The 21470-nt window shown below is 42.4% G+C and overlaps 3 protein-coding genes across 5 annotated transcripts in view; 2 read left to right on the forward strand and 1 right to left on the reverse strand.

Annotated features, from left to right (window-relative positions):
* Nucleotides 1–1254: 1254 nt before the first annotated feature.
* LOC101945098 (calcium homeostasis modulator protein 6) lies at nt 1255–10731 on the forward strand. The gene is made up of 2 exons (XM_005314779.4): nt 1255–1831; nt 3994–10731. Exons 1-2 carry the CDS (start codon nt 1322–1324, stop codon nt 4411–4413), a joined length of 930 nt encoding a protein of 309 aa, XP_005314836.2. The 5' UTR covers nt 1255–1321; the 3' UTR covers nt 4414–10731.
* Nucleotides 10732–16482: 5751 nt separating this feature from the next.
* LOC101934219 (calcium homeostasis modulator protein 5-like) lies at nt 16483–19210 on the forward strand. Its single transcript, XM_005314052.4, has 2 exons — nt 16483–17022; nt 18388–19210. Exons 1-2 carry the CDS (start codon nt 16483–16485, stop codon nt 18778–18780), a joined length of 933 nt encoding a protein of 310 aa, XP_005314109.1. The 3' UTR covers nt 18781–19210.
* TRAPPC3L (trafficking protein particle complex subunit 3L) overlaps nt 17605–21470 on the reverse strand; it is a 55339-nt gene continuing 51473 nt past the window's right edge. For all 3 annotated transcript variants that reach the window (XM_065588379.1, XM_065588380.1, XM_065588378.1), the window contains exon 6: nt 17605–21416. In XM_065588379.1, coding sequence (XP_065444451.1) covers nt 21297–21416 — 120 coding nt within the window. In that variant the 3' untranslated portion in view covers nt 17605–21296. The remainder of the gene's footprint in view (nt 21417–21470) is intronic.

Here is a 21470-nt window from a genome sequence, read left to right on the forward strand (position 1 = left end):
TTCCCCACTGACCACCATCCACACTCCCACCCTGCACTGACAGTTACCTATAATTTAACATCGACTATGGCATAATAGCCCTTTTAAATCAGGAGGAATTGGCCAACCCTGTGTAGGAAGGAAGAAACAGTATCTCTTATTGTAATAAAGATATGGAGATATAACTATCTCATAGAACTGGAAGGGACCCCGAAAGGTCATCAAGTCCAGACCCTTGCCTTCACTAGCAGGACCAAGTACTGATTTTGCCCCAGATCCCTAAGTGGCCCCCTCAAGGATTGAACTCACAACCCTGGGTTTAGCAGGCCAATGCTCAAACCACTGAGGGATTAGGCCCAAAAGAAGATGTAGTCCAGGGAAGATGTGAAGGTTGCGTGGGGATGAGAGATGCATTGTTTGCACCTCTCTGTTTTTGGGGCTGGCCCAGGGCTACTCTGAACTATGGTCAGCCAGGAATGACCACAGGAGCTGCTTGCTAGCTGGGAATTGCTGGAGTGCAGCAGCACATGAGTCATACCCCTTTCTTCCTGGCACACCCTCTGTGCCAGGGCCTCAGCAGAGATCAAGCCGCTTTCTGGTGCGTTAATTCATAAGGGGAGCAGAGCAAGGCCCAAGAGGGAGCCTGTCAGACGAGTTAACCGGGACCTAAGACAAAAGAGGGTTGTGGACGCACCCAAGAGTTTGGGCTGAGTGGGTGGAGGGGTTTTACTGAGCATTGTGTGTGAGACAGGTGGGTGTGGGTGGGTAAAAAAGCAGAACACACACACATACACACACACACACACACAGAGAACAAAGAGTGATGCAGAGTAAAGCAAGAAAGCTGAGCAGTGTCCTGTGAGCATAAAGGTATAACCCTGGAAAAGCTGGAGAGAGACCTTTTGGGTCTGGTGTTTGCTAAAGAAGCTTGGAGCTGTAAGCTAAAATATTGCTCCTTTTATTATTGATTCCTTCTGCATTCAGAGACACAGGACTGTGTACATCCTTTGCAAATACACAAAATTGCATCAAAGAAATACTTGGCTATCCCCAATTTCTCCTCTCAACTGGAATATTACCAGGTGAGGTTTCATCACCCTCAAAGGCAAGGGCGCCAGGCAGAGTGCAGCAGCAGGAGCAGGAGATGGAGAAGTTTCGCACTGTGTTGGACCTTCGCTACACCAGGAGAAAGTGAAACCTTTCTGTTTGTTTGTGAGGGATGTACGAACTAGAGACGTCACCTCACATCCTCTTCCTTTTCTACACATAACCAAGTGAGGTTAAGGCAAGGACAAAGGCACAGGCAAGGGTGCCGGGCTTAGTGCAGCAGCCGGGGCAGGAGATGGAGAAGTTTCGCACCGTGTTGGATTTCTGCCTCAGTCACCAGAAGGTGCTCGGTTACAGCGCCGTGTCCCTGCTGACCGCGGGCAGCGAACGTCTCTTCTCAGCCGTGGCGTTCCAATGCCCCTGCAACTCCTGGAACATGCTCTATGGCTCTGTCTTCCTGTTGGTGCCTGCCCTGATCCTCTTCCTTCTTGGCTACCTGCTGAACGTCAGGACCTGGCGGCTGTTCACTGGCTGCTGCGCCTCAGGCAAGTGGAGCTGCTGGCGCTTCTTTAGGGTGCTGTGGCTGGTGACGGTGAGTGCTGCTGTGGCCCCACTCACCTGGATCGCCGTGGCCCTGCTTGGGGCCAACTTCTATGAGTGCGCAGCAAGTGGGAGCAGCCTGTTGCAGAGGCACCTGTGCCAAGGCAGAGGGACTCAGTGCCATGAGCGGGTGGCCAGAATACCCTGTGGTGGGACTCTCCCCCAAGAGGCACAGACATCTGTGAACCTTCGAGCTCAGTCCCAGGTATGGTCTCTTCCATCCTTTGATTTATCCTATTGGCTTTAGCCCCATGGAGGTGCAATGGACGCGGAGTGATTTCTGGAGAGATGGAGGGGCAACATAAGTAGTTCAGTTAAAGTAGGTGCTGTCCCTACAGGTGCCACCTCAGCTTACTTGTGCTGATGTGATGGCCTAGGGATGCAGCCTCAAGACTATAATATGAAAAAGAAATTTTTGCACTTATGTAGTTAGCAAAATATTCTAAACCGACTAAAAGAAAGGTAATATATTGTTAGTTGCATCTCCCACTGCAGTCTATATTGCTTTCTACCATTTTGGCCTGCTGTAAATCTGAGGAGATTGCTTCCTAACGATGTTCATGCCTTTTCCTTTGAGGCAAGTTGAGAATAAGTCTGCATGGGCAGGGAACTTGACTGGATATCAAATAATTGGGCTTTCCCATCCGTAGATTTTCTACCCTTTTCAAAAGAGATGTATTGTGAATTTCTCTTCTCTTTTTCCACTTCCTTGCCTCTCTTTACATCATGAACACTTTTAAGTTCAGTTCCTATACATAAGAGGAAGCTGGTGTTTATTTAAAATCTTTAATAACAGAAGAGAATTAGCATGTGAAAAAGGATATATAGAGGGTCTGGATGTGTCCCCCAAGTTTGAAATCACTGTCAATTTCACACTCATATTCCAGAAATAGGGTTTAATTTTTGTTTCCCTGAAAGCAAGGTAGCTATAGACTGTGGAGAGCTGAAAGGGAAGAATGTGTTTGTTCCCCCCCCCCCCCCCCCCCCACCTTTATGATGTAAAAAAGAGGCCTAAAAAGTTTTGGGACTTTTTTGTTTGTTCTTGTTTCAATTTCTCCTGTTTTCTTCCATTAGAAATCCAGGTTTGATCATCTCCTCTCTTCACTAGAAGACTATAAGACTTTGATTTCACTAAGAAAAAAGGGTGTATCCTTAACTGGAGTTTGCTAACTGGAGGCAGGGCCGGCCTTAGGAAGTGCAGGGCCCAATTCGAATAGTTTTGACGGGGCCCGCCGCAGAAATGCCGCCGAAGAACCGGAGCGAGTGAAGGACCCGCCACCGAAGTGCCACCGAAGACCCGGAGCACGGGGCCCTCTTAGGCGCGGGGCCTGATTCGGGGGAATCGGCCTAAAGCCGGCCCTGACTGGATGTAAAATCCTAGTGAAGACATGGCATTTTGTAGTTTTTGTGTGAGTAAGCAGCTCAAGTTAATTACTCAGCTCACCCAAAGGCAACTTGTGTGAAAACTAAAGACTGCCTTGTCTTCACTAGGATTTAACCTTGAATGAACTAACTCAAGTTAAGAATACACCTTTTTTCCCTAGTGAAGATATGGCCTGTGGTTGACTAGAGAACTAGAAGATTTGTGAAATCAGGGAAACCATGTAATTGAAGTCTGATTAGTAGAGATGGAAAGAGATTTTTAATCAGTTAGTTTAACATTCTTTGTTTTTTATCAGCACCTGTTTAACTCAAACATGTCAGAGAAAAGAGTTGAAAAATTGGTCAATGAGTTAGCACACTTTTCCTTCAAGTAAGAGACTGGGATGGGAAAGTTCCCAATCCATATTTGTGAATCATGCAAAAAACCTGGCAAAACCAGGGGAGATAAGATCGTCTATTCCTGATATTACTACGGTAAAAAAAAAAAAAAAAGGTTAGAGTCTTATTATTTTTTATTACTTTTAATTGGGTCTTTATAGATAACTAAAAAGCAAAAAGGGATACAAAACCATTTTTTCTTTGATAGTCAACTTTAAATATTATAAAAATACACTGGCTTTTTTACTTGTAAAACTCAATCTGTATGAAAGTGGACACTGTTAACGTTTCCCCTAGTCAGCATTTCCAGCCATTTCCAACAGAATGTTGGATAGAAACCTGAACCCACCCACAGTCAGGATGGATTATTCTCTTCCGACCCCAAAATCTCATCCCAGGCCCTTGAAGGTTAGCAGACTTTGCTGGGATTGTTCACATACATGGGGTACATTCTCCACAGACAGCACAGTGTGATGGGCTTTTCAAGCAGTGTCCACTTACTGATCTCCTGTCTAAAACAATGTTAAATTATATATTCTTAGCCAGGAACTTTTGATGCTCCTAATCATCTGCAACCTTCATTGATCCAACTGTATGTTCCCCCAGGTGCTAGGATGGATACTGATAGCAAGCATCATGGCTTTAGTACTGGCTGTCACATGCATCAACCGCTGTCGTTCTCCAGTCAGTTTTCTTCAGCTGAGGTTCTGGAAAATCTACTTGGAAAAGGAACGGGAGGTTTTTGAGAGGAAGGCCAAGGAGCATGCAACCAAGCTGGCAGAAAGGAACCTGAAGTGCTTCTTTGAGTCCACTGAGCCAGAACCATTTCAGACTCCCAGCAACAAAGACTGGCAGCAGATCTCGTCCTTGTATGCCTTCAATACTAAAGGACAGTATTACAGCATGATACACAAATATATTAGTTCAAACAGAGGCACCAGCATCAGATCTACTGAAGAAGATGTGTTTTCTCCTGCTTTAGGATTTGTGGATGGCACTGATTTTAATGAAACGGGGACTTTATAATCAAATAAAGAAATACTATTTTTGTAACATGGACAGTTATGTAATTATGGCCATAGAAAAAAGGTCTCGTTCTATGCACTGATCTCTTGTTGACATCAATGGGAGTTATGTGCAAAGTCTTCAGGAGAAGATGGCCCATAAAGTTTGCAGCATTATTTTTAATGAATTTTGTTACTTTTACTTAAGTGCCTTTAGTAAAATACATATTTCTGGATGGCGGTTTTACAATATTTTATCCCCTTGACTCTTTCTAGTTATGATGTTAAATAGCTTAAATCCCAACACCAAAGATAAGTGTATGTGCTGTTTTGAAATACTACAAAACACCTGCTACAAATATACATTAGCTAGTCGGTCAGCTCAGAACATTTGGCAATTAGTGTTGCAAAACCAAAGTTTTACCCTTGGCATTGCTTGCCCATCAAAAACAATAATACTATATATTTTTTAAATTAAGAAGTAGCTTTCTAGGCTTTGAGCCATAAGCAAGTTCCCCACAAGCATGCAGAAAAAGAGGGAATGTTGAGTGTGTCTTTGTATCATTGAGCTGGTGCATTCTGATGAATCACGGTTGAGAAGCTTGCTGTTAGCACTGAAACAGAGGATCATACGAGCCGTTATTGTGCAACAACAGTCAAAAAAAATGTTAATAGAATGTTAGGAACCATTAGAAAAGCAATAGATAAGACAGAAAATATCATAATGCTATTGTATAAATCCATGGTACAACCACACCTTAAATACTGCATGTAGTTCTCATCGCCCCATCTCAGAAAAGATATATTAGCATTGGAAAAGGTACAGAAAAGGACAACAAAACTGATTAAGGGTATGGAACAGCTTCCATATGAGGAGACATTAAAAAGACTGGAACTTTTCAACTTAGAAAAGAGACTATTGAGGATGGATATTACAGAGGTCTATAAAATCATGTCTGGCATGGAGAGAGTGAATAAGGAAGTGTTATTTACCCCTTCACATAACACAAAAACCATGGGTCACCCAATGAAATTAATCGGCAGCGGGTTTTAAGCAAATATGAGGAAGTACTTCTTCACACAACGCACAGGCAACCTATGGAACTTATTGCCATGGAATGTTGTGAAGGCCAAAAGTATAATGGGGTTCAAAAAAGAATTAGATAAGTTTTGGAGGATAGGGCCATCAGTGGCTGTTACTGAAGATGGTCAGAGTGTCCCTAGCCTCTGTTTGCCAGAAGCTGGGAATGGGCGACAGGGGATGGAGCACTTGATGATTGTCTGGTCTGTTCATTCCCACTGAAAGCCCTGGCCTTGGCCACTGTTGGAAGACTGGATACTTGGCTAGATGGACCATTAGTCTGACCCAGTATAGCTGTTTTTATGTTCTTATCGGAGACCAAAGAGAGTAGTTATTAATGGTTCCCAATCCTGCTGGAAAGGTAGAACGAGTGGGGTTCCTCAGGTGTCTGTTTTGGGACCGGTTCTGTTCAATATCTTCATCAACGACATAGATATTGGCATAGAAAGTACGCTTATTAAGTTTGCAGATGATACCAAAGTGGGAGGAATTGCAACTGCTTTGGAGGATAGGGTCATAATTCAAAATGATCTGGACAAATTGGAGAAATGGTCTGAGGTAAACAGGATGAAGTTTTAACAAAAGACAAATGCAAAGTGCTCCACTTAGGAAGGAACAATCAGTTTCACACATACAGAATGGGAAGACACTGTCTAGGAAGGAGTATGGCAGAAAGGGATCTAGGGGTTATAGTGGACCACAAGCTAAATATGAGTCAACAGTGTGATGCTGTTGTAAAAAAAGCAAATGTTATTCTGGGATGCATTAACAGGTGTGTTGTGAGCAAGACACGAGAAGTCATTCTTCCGCTCTACTCTGCGCTGGTTAGGCCTCAACTGGAGTATTGTGTCCAGTTCTGGGCACCGCATTTCAAGAAAGATGTGGAGAAATTGGAGAGGGTTCAGAGAAGAGCAACAAGAATGATTAAAAGTCTTGAGAACATGACCTATGAAGGAAGGCTGAAAGAATTGGGTTTGTTTAGTTTGGAAAAGAGAAGACTGAGAGGGGACATGATAGTAGTTTTCAGGTATCTAAAAGGGTGTCATAAGGGAGAGGGAGAAAACTTGTTCACCTTAGCCTCTAAGGATAGAACAAGAAGCAGTGGGCTTAAACTGCAGCAGGGGAGGTTTAGGTTGGACATTTAGGAAAAAGTTCCTAACTGTCAGGGTGGTTAAACACTGGAATAAATTGCCTAGGGAGGTTGTGGAATCTCCATCTCTGGAGATATTTAAGAGTAGGTTAGATGAATGTCTATCAGGGATGGTCTAGACAGTATTTGGTCCTGCCATGAGGGCAGGGGACTGGACTCGATGACTTCTCGAGGTCCCTTCCAGTCCTAGAATCTATGAATCTATGAATAAAAGGAAGGCAGGAAAATACTGAGCATGAATCTGAATATATAGCCTAGTTTACTAATGAAGTGACATGAAAATGCCTCTTGAAGGGTAACTTCAAGCAAGCTGTGGACTAACCTGTGTCTGTGTCTGTCTTTAATCTGTGAGCTATCTAGGAAAGGGTCATCCCTTCAAATAATATGTAGTGCCAAGTATGTTGTGAATGTTCAGTAAGTAATAACTCTAAATCAGTGTTCTTAACCTGGGGTGCACGCACCCTTGGGTGTACGAGATTCCCTTTCTGGGGGTGCAAGACATGCCAGATTTTTTTAGAAGGTAAATAATTGAAAACACAAATTAAGCACAGGCACGTAAGTACAACTACTTTGTTTCATCAGACCTATGTATTTATTAACATTATACATTTTTTAACAATTACTGTAATATACAAACAAAAATATATCTAGGTTTAAGGGGTGTGAGAACATATTTTGATGTTTGATAAGGGGTGTGAAAACATATTTTGAGAACCAAAGGTGTGCAGGCTGCAGTAAAGGTTAAGAACCACTGCTCTAAATGATGGCCCAGAGTTTGGTTGGCTGGACTGACATATGCGAGCATTACTATTTGTGCGAGGAGAACCGTACCATAATAATGAAAGTAAAAGCTTCCTTTGTGGTAACTTCAGTTCGCTTTTACCTCAGTCTGAGTTGGTCAGAGATTGCAACATAGTCTACTAAGTTGCTGCACTGCTAGTATCATGCTGCCCAAGAATCTGTCACTAAGATCTGAATGCACAAAATGAGTTAGGTGCCTGAGTCCATTTTAGGCACCTAAGCCTCAGTTTTGGGTCCACTGCGATGCACAAAACTCCCACTGAACCCTGTAGAGGCCTAAACTCACTTGATGCCTAAGTTTTTGCAATAAAAGTTCCCTGGGCACCTATTTTTCTGCCTCTGGGTATGCACACTGCTGCCTGCCTCTAGGCACCTGGATGCCTATCTTCCGCCTAAACCCTCTAACCCACAGACCAATTTACAAACTGGGAAAGATAGGCATTAGTCCACCTATGTCATCCTGGCTGGGGCCCAATCCAGTAGGCAGCCTCTGAGCAAGCCAACTGGATTAGGGCCCTCAGGTGAGTTCACACAAAACAGCAGGGGGAACAGTTAAAGTGTCATTTTGACCAGAGAGAGAGAGCACACGCGTGAGAATGACTCTGTAGCCTGGTGGTAGGGTGCTCAGGTGGCAGACGCAGGAACCAGTGACTCCGCTCCCAGGGCTGGCTCCAGGCACCAGAGAAGGAAGCAGGTGCTTGGGGCGGCCAATGGAAAGGGGCGGCAAGTCCGGGTCTTCGGTGGCAATTCAGCAGCGAATCCCTCAGTCCCTCTCTTCCTCTTTGTGCTGCCGCCGAAGAGGAAGAGAGGGAGCGAAGGACCCGCCGCCGAATTGCCGCTGAAGAATGAAGCGGTGTGATTGAGCTGCTGCCGAAGTGCCGCCGATCGGCTTTCCTTTTCTTTTCTTTTTTTCACTTCGCCGCTTGGGGTGGCAAGAAAGCTGGAGCCGGCCCTGCCCACTTCAGTGACTCTTTAATTAGAATGCAACAACTTGAATGGGAGAGACTGAGGGAAGTTCCACATGAGAATATCCCATAGCCCAGAAGCAAGAGCACTCCCTGTGAGGTAACAGACCCTGTTCAAATCCCTTCTACCCCTCAAGTAAAGGGGGGACTTGAACTGAGGGTCTCCCACACCTCAGCCATGTATCCTAACTACTGGGTCCTCCTCCTGCCTCCTACTCCAGGCTTCTTATTAACAGCATAGGTGCCTAACGCCCAGGGCTGGCGCAACCCATTAGGCGACCTAGGCGGTCGCCTACGGTGCTACAATGAGGGGGGCGGCGACCGTGGCGGTATTTCGGTGGCGGGACCTTCCGCCGCCTCTGTGGGGGGCAGCATTTCGGGGCAGGACCTTCCACCGCCTAGGGCGGCAGAAAAGCTGGCGGCATTCCTGCTAAAGCCAGGAGAGCGCTTGCAGCTTAGAATCCCGAGCAGAGATAGGCACCACTCTGCAGGCCAAACTCAGGGACCTATCTCTGAGACGAGCCAGGCTTAGTGCACCCTTCTCTCACTGGCATCTCCCACTGACTAGCTTGGGCAGCTCCCCTCCTAGCAGGCTGGCTTTTGTGGATTGCCATCTAAGGCGCCTCTCTCTCCCCATTCACTGTCAAGGAGCTCAGGCACCTAACTTAGGCTTTGTAGTGATTTTCTAAATGTCTAACTCCTTTTGTGTATTCAGGCCTAAGCCTGCAACACACCTGAAATCAACACTCAGGAAAATATACTTTCAGTGGTGACAATCCAATGCTTGATTAATTTTGCTTTTTATACAGTCTGGGTAAAGTTTTTTAATGCTAAGAATATATGAATATACCTAGCATAGGCACACAGTAATAATAAAGGGCTTAAAAATATGCAGTCACTATAACTAAATAATAATGGTTGAGTAGGAGGGCATTTTCTAGCCATTAATAAGCAGCTTCGGAATTGAGGGTAGAAGGTGATGTTCAGGACCCTTAAAGTTCAGTTCTACTCTGAAAAGTTACATTGTAAAAATGGTCCTTAGATCATTTGAGAAAAAACCCCAAGTGCGTATTGAGGGTCAGAGCTGCTTACTTGTGTGACAGAAAAGATTTTGCTGCTCTTTACTCCTGTTAGCTTTGGGGAATCCGGTTCTGCCTAATCATCAACACAACTGGTACCCATGTTCCTCCAGAACTGCATTTCTGGTGACTGTGCATGAGCCAGAAAAGTCCAGTTTGACTTTGAAATCCCAGGTTGAGATTACTAGATTGCCTCTCCATCCTCTACCCCCTACTCCATTTTTTAACTTGTAAACTGGGCAAATTTAACATGGAAACCATTAAGACACAATAAATATTGAACTCCATAGAACTTCTTTTTCAGTCACTTTAAAAACAAACCAGAAAAGAAGAGCCTAGTAAAACTGACTGGAGATGCCTGGCCTGGAAGACTATATTCTTATTGTAAACAGTGAAACTATAAAAATGTAAATAAAGAGAACTCCAGATAGTTATTTTGTGTGTTGAGAAGTCAAAAATGCATGTTCCCCCTGGATTCAGTACGCTGCTTAGTGTTTTGGTCTTCCCAGCAGGTAAAGACCAGCACAGTAATAAGACAGTGCATTCTCATTGTGCCTTTAGTTTGTGATACCCAGTAAACGTCATTCAGTTAAAAATGTCCTACCTTTCTCTGTCACATATAAGAGTTCATTGACGACTAACAAGAGTAATTTTATTATAGATGGTTGCACCCTGGAAGAGGATGAAATCCTGGCCCCACTGAAGTCAGTGGTAAAACTCACATCGACTTAAATGGGGCCAGATTTTACCTAAGGAATATATAATAGAATCACTCATAGACTCATTGACTTTAATGTCAGAAGAGACCAGCATGGTCATCTAGTCTGACCTCTTGCACATTGCAGGCCACAGAACCTCACTCACCCACTCCTGTAATAGACCCCTAACCTCTGGCTGAGTAACTTACATCCTGAAATCATGGTTTAAAGACTTCAAATTACTGAGAATCTAGTTTAAACCTGAAAGTAACCTGTGCCCCATGCTGCAGAGGAAGGCAGAAAATCCCCAGGATCTCTGCCAATCTGACCTGAAGGAAAATTCCTTCCCAACCCCAAGTATGGTGATCAGTTAGACCCAGAGCATGTGGGCAAGACCCACCAGCCAGACACCTGGGAGAGAATTCTCTGTAGTAACTCAGAGCCCTCCTTGTCTAGTGTCCAATCATCATCTGTTGGCGATATTTGCTGCTAGCAGTCACTAATCAGCAACATGCCATTGTAGGCAGTCTCATCATACCATCCCCTCTATAAACTTATCAAGCTCAGTCTTGAAGCTAGTTAGGTTGTTTGCCCCCACTGCTCCCCTTGGAAGGCTGTTCCAGAACTTCACTCCTCTAATGGTTAGAAACCTTCATGTAATTTCAAGCCTAAACTTCTTGATGGCCAGTTTATATCCATTTGTTCTTGAGTCCATACTGGTGCTTAACTTAACTCCTTAACTAACTCTTCTCTCTCCCTGGTGTTTATCCCTCTGATGTATTTATAGAGAGTAATCACATATCTCCCCTCAGCCTTCTTTTAGTTAGGGTAAACAAGCCAAGCTCTTTGACTCTTCTCTCATAAGGTAGCTTTTCCATTCCTTGGCTCATACTAGAATCCCTTCTTGGTACCGGATCCAGTTTGAATTCATCTTTCTTAAACATGGCAGACCAGAATTGCACACAGTATTCCAGATGAGGTCTCACCAGTGCCTTGTATAATGGTACTAACACTTCCTTCTCTTTACTGGAAATACAGAGCCTGACGCATCCTAGGACTGCATTAGCTTTTTTCATAGCCGCATCACATTGGCAGCTCATAGTCATCCTGTGATCAGCCAATACACCCAGGTCTTTCTCCTCCTCCGTCACTTCCAACTGAGATGTCCCCAGCTTATAGTAAAAATTCTTGTTGTTTGTCCCTAAATGTATGACCTTGCACTTTGCACTTTCCTCCTTATTGGCAAGACCACCCAACTTCATCGGATGCATGCAGTGGAAAATACAGTAGGAAGATATATATACACAGAGAACATGAAAAATGGGTGTTGCCATACCAACTCTAATGAGACTAATCAATTAAGTCTCATTATTATCAGCAGGAGAAAAAAAAACGTTTGTAGTGATAATCAGGATGGCCCATTTCAGACAGTTGACAAGAAGGTTTGAGTAACAGTAGGGGAAAAATTAGTATTGGGAAATAGTTTTTACAATGACCCATCCACTCCCAGTCTTTATTCAAGCCTAACTTAATGGTGTCCAGTTTGCAAATTAATTCCAGTTCTGCCGTTTCTTGTTGTAGTCTGTTTTTGAAGTTTTTTTGTTGGAGAAATGCTAATTTATCTTGTGCAGCTCTTTTAATGAAGCTGTAATAGTCTCTTAATCTGTATTTATTAATTATTATTAAGTATTAAAGCATTAACATATAAAATTATGTGCATGACAGGTTACTATAAGGCTATAATTCAACTGGGAGGTTCTAATGATCTTACTGACAAGAGGAAATTTGGAGTGGCTTGGTACAGCAATAGCACTGAATCACTACAAATCACTAGGATCTGTTCAGCCAGCTAGCTCCCTTGATGATCTGGACAATCCTGACTCTATAATTTTGAATGTAGACAGTGCCCTGGGTAATAAGAATCACTTTCATAGACACATGTCTATGAAAGTGACACATACTTTTCTTATAACTGCTCTGGATGGGCAAAGAGAAGGGGAAGCAATTCATTATGAAAACAAATGGAAATCGATAATATTGAGTAACCCAGTGGCTATTTTTCCTGTCTTGATCGAGAACCAGTCACATGGCATCAAAGAACATATGCTATTGCCACCAAACTGACTTGCAGAGGACAGTAGCATGTATATAAAAGGGAACTGATATTCATTGTGGATACAAGGAATATCTGTTGCTGGCTTAGAAACATTTGTGGAATTTGAGGCTCCCAACCTCCAGAGGAACATTGCAAGGAAGGGGAAGCACTGGCAGCTCATGGGGCAAGGCCTGGCTGAGAAAAGCCTTCTAGCTCCCTCAATATCTTTCGAGCTGTGGAGGCGAAGCAGAGCACAGTTGGGGTAGGAAGTCAGGGGCGCTGGTAGGTTTGAGGCAGCCCGGTCCTTTAGAACTGTGAGCATACAAAGAACATGGGCTGAAGATAAGTAATTTCATACATCAGCAGGGTAAGTCATATCATGCTTTTCTCATAAATGAAGTAATGTATTCCTGTGCATCACACACGGAACAAACCTCTGGCTGTGTTCCAACACTATAAGGATATGCTTGCCACATATCCCTAAATGTTACAGGAAACAACCGATTGTGTTTGACACTGGTATGTAGTTTCACAGACTAATCTTCCCTTTTAAGCATTTAATAGGGTGCAGATATTTCAGTGATGATGTGCACTGATTTTCCTCCGTGTTTCTGAGGAATGGAGTGGTTAGAACAGAAAATTACAGTAAGTTGTCTTGTCTTACCTAGATTCTCATTTTAATACTCAAGTTGTAAGATCACTGGGGCAAGAACTGCCTTTTGGTTATATGTGTATATGGGGCCTCACACAATCACAGACTGGGGCTTCCAAACTATACTGCAATACAAATAATAATAATAAATAAGAATCAAAACTCTTAGGTTCCCTTACTGGGTCTTGTCAGTGACCTGGGGGTAGGTGATTTAGCTCCTTTGTTCCCATTGTTAAAGTAGGAAAGTTTTCCCCATCATTATAACTGGAGGAATTAACTGTATCTATCTCACATAACTATATGGATCCCATGCGGTTGATAAAGATTATTAATGATTGCTTATAAAGTGCTTTGAAATCCTTGGATGAAACGCAATATGTAAGCACAACGTATCATTATTTATGCATGTGGAGAGACTAAATGTTCAGACATTTCTGTGTGTTGGTGTGAGGAACTTTGTTCCCTGTGGTATAAAATGAGACACACCAACAATGGAGAGAGCCAGCTTACAGAAGGAGAGTGCTCTGGACATCAGCTCACTTGATTCTTCACTTCAAAAAGAGTAATGTTGTTGTGATGCTGTCTAACAGGTTGCCAGCTCAGACCAAGCTAATTCACTTGCATGTTAAGAGAAATCAAAGGAGTCTCAAAAGGCATTGTAATGTGATCAGGCCAATTCACTTGTGTGTTAACATAATTCAAAGGAAATGTGATGGTATTGTCTTCATTTATCTATAACCTGTTGGATTTTATTACATTAAAGTTTAATGTGTGTGTATATATATATATATCTCCCCCTGTACTTAATTAGCCCTAGATCAAAGGATGTATTAGTGTTTAGACAAGAATTTACTTAATGTGTAAAACTGCATGAAAACTAATGAAGGATTGTTTCCAGCTATTTTATTGTTCAGGAAAACTAATGAAAGATTGCCTGGATGGCTGTAGCTAAATGCATTGTGTATGTAATTGAATTAAATGTAATCTCTGTAATCGAATTGCCCTACAACCAGGATTGAAGCCTTTGAACTGTAAATGACAAGCATTCTAATTTAAAAGCATGGGTCGTTGCGTTCAGCAATGGGAAATCTACAGACCCTTGATATAATGGGAACACATGACAGACTGCTTTCTGGGGAAGACAGTTATAAGAATGAACTCTGGGAGTGATTCTGTATCTCTGAGCTGTTTGGACACTTTCAGGGGGTGTTCCAGATACAAGACAGAGATCCCCAAAGCTGCTAGTCCTGACAGATTTATGGAAAACCAACAGATTACTACACCTCTGCTAATCATTTTGATTTACAAATTCTCACTCACCTGTAATGTATTTTACCTGCTTTAACCTCTCAATAATTCTCATTTCTTTTTCTTAGCTAATAAATCTTTAGTTAGTTTACTAGAGAAATTGACTACAACATTGTCTTTGGTGAGAGGTCAAGAGTATCCATTGACCTGGGGTAAGTGACTGGCCCTAGGGGGTTGGAAGCAACCTAATGAGTGGTGATTCTTGCTTTTAATAACTTTTCATCACCTAGTCCAGTTTGGCTAGATGGAAAGATGCACTGGAGAGCCTAAGCAGGACTCTTTGTGACTCCATGGTAAGACTGCTATAGTGATCCAGGAGGGAACAGTGGTTACTGGCGTGGTGAAATCAAATGATAGAATATACCACCAGTTTGGGTGTTTGCCCTATTGCCTGACAATATGACCTGAGCTTGGCTCTCTCAGTTGTGAGCTACTCCAGACAGCGTGACAGTGGTACTGAAGACAAGCCCATTCCATTGACTTTCTTAGACTGACCCTCAGACAGGGACCTTGCAGACACAGAGGCAGAGCATACAGCAGCAGCAGCATTATGCTTCACTTGAAAGTTATTTCTTATTGTTGGTTAAATAAATAAGTTAGCCCCAAACCTGCCTCCGTCACCACTGAAATAGTACAATGGCTGATGTCCAGAAGGTGGAGCTAGGATGCTAAATAGGGGAGAAGAGGAGGGGATAGTCTTTAGGATAGATACCCTGTAGAGTGGTTTCTGAGCACTGCTCTAACACACCATGTAACTTCACAGACTGTGAGCACAAGCTGTTTTACAACTATAATTTCAAACTCAGCTTCAAGCGCGTGTGTGGACAGGACTTTCATGCCTGAAAAAAAATCACTTGGACGACTGAGCAAAGTGGAGGTGTCAGGCTGAGCACTGAAGTATCCAGATCTACGAGGCTGTAACAGCTACAACTCTAGGGATTAAAGTAGACAGTCGATAACAACAGTAGTAACAATCCTGTCACATGTCTGTCGGGGAGGTCAAAGTCATGTCACCCCAAAATTCTCCATTCTGTCATAGCGTCCTTCTGCCGTATCATCAGGATGTGTCTTACGTGTGATAAAATGTCAGCACCGCTTGTGTTTGTGTGATACACAGCACACATTCACAGCATGCTGGTTAAATGAAAATTTTGTAGTGGTCATACATTCAGGATCAATGCAAGACTGGGAGGGTGTGATGGGATGTTCACCCCACACTAGTGCTGAAGGAGTTAAGAGAGACCAACTAGCCATAGGCTGCACCTGCTGGGGAGCTAAGGGGCAATGATAGTAATTGAGAATGAAGCTTCCCTGGGCAGGAACAGGCAGGGGGGCTTCTATAAAGCCTAGGAGCTGAGGATAGAGGGGGTGGCAGTGAGGTGAGCCTGAAGTCATAAACTCTGGTACAAGGTGGAGACTAGAAGCCTGAAAAAAGGGCAGTGTAAGAAGCGGTCCAGGGAAGGAGCAGGAAAGTCTAAGAAAGTATAGACTTGAACTGCTGGTTTGAGGGTCCTTGAACTGGAACCCAGAGTAGAAGTTGGGTCTAGGTTCCCCTACCAGCCACTGCAGGAGTGGCACAGTTAGTGCATGGATATGGAGTCTGCCTGAGACTTTGTGGAAAGAGATTCTGATGAGACCCTGGAAACAGAGGATGATTGTGACATGGCAAGAGGGCTAAGCCAGGAAGGAGAGACGCTGCAGCTCCTGACTAGGGAGAGAGATGCTGCAGAGCAAGTGACTGAGGCAACGGGCTGATTGGGGTGCGAACAGTAGTGAGCTAACTCCCCAGATGAGCTACGAGGAGGGACAGCCGAGTGGTGAGTAGAAGACTCCATTGCAGAAGGGGTCATTTCAACGACCAGGTTTTCTATTAATTATTATTTATTATTTCATAGCTATTTTAAATGAGAAAAATATTCTATGACAAATATAACTTCTCCATAGTCACTAAGCTCAGTGTGATCCAAAGGAAATAGCCAGAACTAGTGGACAACTATAAATTGCACAGGACAAAACTGAGCCTGGGGCAGGATTGGTCTATTTGCCCACTGACTAAGGAAGAGCCCGCTGTTTGTGTGCCATTTGAAGAAAGATTTATTAATGATGACGAATGACTGTTCACTTCATCTGAGCTGCCCCAAACCAGAGAGACTTGTTTTTTTCCTTAATAGAAAGCTCCACCCAAACAAGTGCTAGAAATAGCACTTGTCCCACTGATGATGCCTCACTTTTCTCCTGTTTTGTGGGGTTCATAGTTCAAACATGGGTATCTCCCAAACAGTTTTCAAATTCCTCAGTAGCCAAAAGAAAGCAATTGGTTACAGTTTGATGGGACTGCTAACAGTGGGAAGTGAGCATTTATTTTCTCTTTCTGCTTTTAAGTGTCCTTGCAGCAACAAAAACTACACCTATGGGCTGGTGTATCTCTTTGTCCCAGCCTTGGTACTACTATTTGTTGGGTTTGCACTGAATGGCAGTACCTGGCAGCTCTTCACAGGCTGTTGTGTGAACCCCAGGAAACTATTTCCCAAAGGGAAGAGCTGCCATTTTTTTCATGCCTTTGGCCAGATCACCTTAAAGGCTTTTGTAGCCCCCGTGATGTGGCTTTCTGTGGTTTTGCTCAATGGGACTTTTTATGAATGTGCCATGAGTGGCTCAAAAAATCTGAAGTACCTGGAGATGCTTTGCCACAATAAATCCAACAAGTGCTTGGAAGAGCTTCCCAAAGTAGCATGTGGCCAAACTTCCCTGTCCTCTTGGGAGACTGAGGAGATCCTACTAACACTTCAAGCGGAATCTCAGGTAAGATATCATTTTAATTCAATCATGCTTTGTGGTGTCCTTTTTTTTTTATCATGAGGCCCTAAAATCAAGTGTCCCGAGAGTTTAACTATAATTTTAAAAAAATTAAAATATATATTTCATTGCAATGCAAGCAGGATTCAGACTGTGTTTTGTGGGAGTGTCTGAGAAGTGAAATATCCAGTGCCTCAGGCAGATTTCTGTAAGCAGCATAGCACACCAAGGTGTGGAAGGGTTTGGCAGCTCAGAAGGGCTTGATAGGATATTTGCCAACAGAGGGAGGTGGGAGAATTTTAGCAATGTGGCTAGAGCATTCAGGTTGCTTGACGTTTCTGGGAAGAGGGCTGAGCAAAAGGTTTAATCAAAGTAAAGGAATGGTAGGCAGGGTTTCGAAGATTGGGAAGGGAAAAGCTCCTTCCGTTCATCTTGAAGGGTTTTGGGACAGTGGTTGGTCATTTTTTAGGGGAGTTCATAATACAACAAGGCTCCTCCAAAGTGTACGGCCTCCAGGATTTGTGCAAGCCTTGGGCTGACCCTGAAGGCAACAGTAGAACAACAATGTTAAACACCAGGAGACAATTCTTTTGGAATAAAGCTTTATTGAGTTTAAAATTAGGAAGAAAAACATATTTGTACCTTGTTAGAGGGCTCATTCCTTTGAATAGGCCTCATTTAGACTTTCTCTTTTTTATAGCAAGATATGAAGTACCCCAGCAATCATTTTAAATTGCGTACTTCACTTTCAACCATTTAGTAATGTAGACAAACATTCAGTTAGTTCATGTATACATACAATAATCATTCTAAAATATATAATAGTGCGTCATAAACATTCATTAATACTTCAGACAGTAAGATTTATTACATGTATTCTGGATTTATACTAATAGGGCCTGATCCAAAGCCCATTAAAGTCAATGGGAGTCTTTCTATTGACTTCAGTGGGCTGTAGATCAAGTCCATAATCCGTATTTTTAAAGTGCTGAGACTTAATTTTTGGTTAGAGCTGTTCAAAATGTAAAGGTGCAGTATACAAAAAAATATTTTTTACGTAGCTGTGTAGATCATATGATCCTGAAAATGACATCCAATTTAATCTCTGCCTCTAGTGACAGTCCTTAGGAATTCAGGGCCTCTGCTTGTGAATAGAATTGACACTTGGTGGATCACTTTATTTTCAAAATCTTGTATTTTATTATCACTTTTCAAGGTTTTTATACTGAGCATTTAAAGAACACAGTCTCAATGCAACTGTAAGAACCAGAATAACACTAGTTATTCTCAATCTAATTTGAGTTTCCAATCAGCTTTTTTATTGTAGCCTTTCTTTTGTGCTTCAATATCAAATTATCCTTTCTTTAACAGGTCGTAGGGTGGTGTGTGATAGTTACTGCTGCTTTTCTGTCTTTGTTGATCACTTGTTATGGTCACTGCCAATCTAATACCAGCCATCTCCAAAAAAGGTTTTGGAAGATCTACACTGAGAAGGAGAAGGAACAATTTGAAAAATATTTTGAGGACTATGCCACCAAATTGAGCGAAAGAAACCTGAAAAGCTTTTTTGAGAATAAGAAACTGGAACCCTTTCCCATGCCAAGTTTAAGGGCCTGGGAAGAAGCTTCTGCTTTGGACTCTTTCAACATTAACCAGCAGATCTTCAGCACACTCCATAAACTAGTGGAAGACAGCATGAAAGAAAATGATTCCAATGAGACACAAGACACAATGGTAAACTTAGGTGAAGGAGAAACAGTTTAGCTAATGTCAGCTTTCATTAGCATTATAATTTGTTAACTCACTACATTTTTCACTTTTCATTCTTCATTTCTGTTTTTCTGGTAATGACCTGTTTGCTGCCATAATTTCTCTCTCTCACCAAACTTCTATAGCACCTCCTCAGGCAAGATGGCAAATGTCTTCTGAGCTCTAATAGCACAACCCAGGACTCAATGTAGTTCCATGAGATACATTGTCCCACACAGACTAACCAAATAGCTTCCCAGTAGTCCCTCTTCTCTCATATGTGTCTACTTTGCTCATGTTATTTAAACAAAACAAATACACCCTTACTGTTCCTGTTTTGCATAAATGAAATTCTGTCATTGTTCTTCTTTCCTAGAATTGGGTATGCAACAGAAAGAAAACCAGTGAAACAGTAGAATTTGATACTGTTCAGCTTCGTTATGCTTGGTACTGAGACCAGCGCTTACTAATTTGAATGTGCTGTACTTTATTACCTACCTTGTATGCTTCTGCATACATCTTGAAAGGAGTTAAAGTGTTGTAAGTGTGGAGTGTGCAGTCAGTGTACATTGGGCTTGATCCTTCACCACTGATGTCCATGGCAAATATTCCATTGAATTCACTGGGCTGAGGATCCAGCAGACTGGGGTTAGCTGAATTTTGATACTCTGGGATTTTTAAAGGAAATGGCCTTTTCCCTCTTTTGAACCTGTAAATATTTTTTTCACACTCTACATGAGACCTAAGCTCTGCACCACTAAAGTCCCACTAAATTAATCAATGTACAGGCTTTGAGCTGACCCTCAGCACAAAGAAGAATGTCATCCTTTATGAAATGTGAACTCGAATGGATACTTTTCTCCTTTTTAAATTATGCATCAATATTTTTTGTGCTTTGCTTTGTCCTGCCTTAGCACATAATGGACATACTCTGTGTAATGAGGGAAAAAATGAAAACTGAAACCAAAGTGTGTGTGTGTGTGTACTGGCTTTTTGAAATGTACTGTGAATAAGTTGATGGGGAAGAACTTCAGTGGGGATACACTAGTAATTGAGTGTTTTGCTGAATCAAGGCGTAAAGTGGAAGCTCCTTACTTTCCTACATTGAGCCCTACAGCAAACACAAGCTCGGTCATTTCTAACAATTTTTAGAAGATTTGGTGACATGACATGAAATCTTGGCCCCATTTAAGTCGGTGGCAAAACTTCCATTGACTTCAGTGTGGTCAGGATGTCACCAATAGTCCCTGCCATTTAAGTCCAGGGCCCTGCACAAACATAGAGATCGACCCATTCACATCACTTTGCAGGATTGGAACCTAACAGACAAAAGAAGGCGGGAAAGGGAGATGAAGGTCAAGGGTTTCAGTAACAGGTCATATGTTTACTATGGGCAGCATTTGTATTGATTGATTAATATTGATTATTTTGCATTGTAATAAAAATAGGGAATTCTGGCTCCCAGAGGGAGGCTAAGAAAGGATGGTCTAGTGGGTAGGCCAATGGACCAGGACTCAAGACCTGGGCTAAATTCCAAGCTCTGCCACAGATTTCCTGTGTTACTTTGGTAAAACACTTAATCTACCCTGTGCCTCAATTTCCCATGTGTAAAATGGGGTCAGTACCTCCACACCTCACTAGGATTTTGTGAGGATAAAATCAAGTAAAGATTGCGAGGTACTCAGAAACTGACGTGATGTGGGCCATGTAAGTACCTCGACAGAGAAGAATTGGTGACACAATAGTGTTTGCATGTTTTATTACAGTTTGCTTGGGTGAAGCTCATATTTAAGATGACTGTGCATTATATTACATCATGCTTTTTCAGTTTGCTAACAATCTATATATTCTCAAGAAGAACACGCAAGTTAAAGCTGCACAAGGTGCTTAATCTCAAACAGCATCCATATTCCATTATTTAGAAAAATTCTCCAGGTCTGCTATATGCACCTGAACAAAACTGCATGTTGTCATGTTTACCTACAGAAAACCTGATCCCAGTGTAATCACATCTCTGTTTGATTTTAGTGGGAGCAGATTGGGCAAAATGAAGGAAAAACCGTAGTCACAAGTGAAACAAAGGAAGATGCATTGGAAGGAGAAACTGCACAATTTATAGCAAAACAATGTCTTGTTCACAATCATAAGGGCTAGAATGAAAAGCATATCAATACAAACACAGTTCTTTATGTCTTTGAAGCATCACTAATGAGCAAACTGGAAAATACAATCACATTTCTAATGAAAAAGAACAGGAATTAGGATGGAGATTTGGGGCCCAGTCACACACTTCTGATGAAATCAATGGGATTTTCCCTGTGAAAGGAGTAAAGGACTGGTCCTTTTTAAGAATGTATGTTGAATTCTGCAAGGTAGTGACAGTACATTTTGAGTATATGCGCTGACTGTCTTTACCACTCTAAGATGTAACTGTACCTGAATCAATGAAGCCATTGCCACCATATGGATTTTCTTCCTAAATAGGTAAAAATGGGCAAACTGTAAGTTAGAGAGGATTCCTTCTATCAGCTTCACTTCTTTCTTTTGTGCTTTTTGTCTTCGAGCTTCTTTAAAAATGTAATTCCTATTTCCGTCACATCGTCACCCTTCAGTCTGTCTTGAACGAAGGTAACTTCTGCTGCTAAGTGAACCTGGAGAGAAACAGGCCAGGTCACTTCATTTAAAGTAATTTTTCCCACCACAAG

Source organism: Chrysemys picta, chromosome 3 (genome assembly GCF_011386835.1).
Source record: "Chrysemys picta bellii isolate R12L10 chromosome 3, ASM1138683v2, whole genome shotgun sequence".
NCBI classification, from domain to species: Eukaryota; Metazoa; Chordata; order Testudines; family Emydidae; genus Chrysemys; species Chrysemys picta.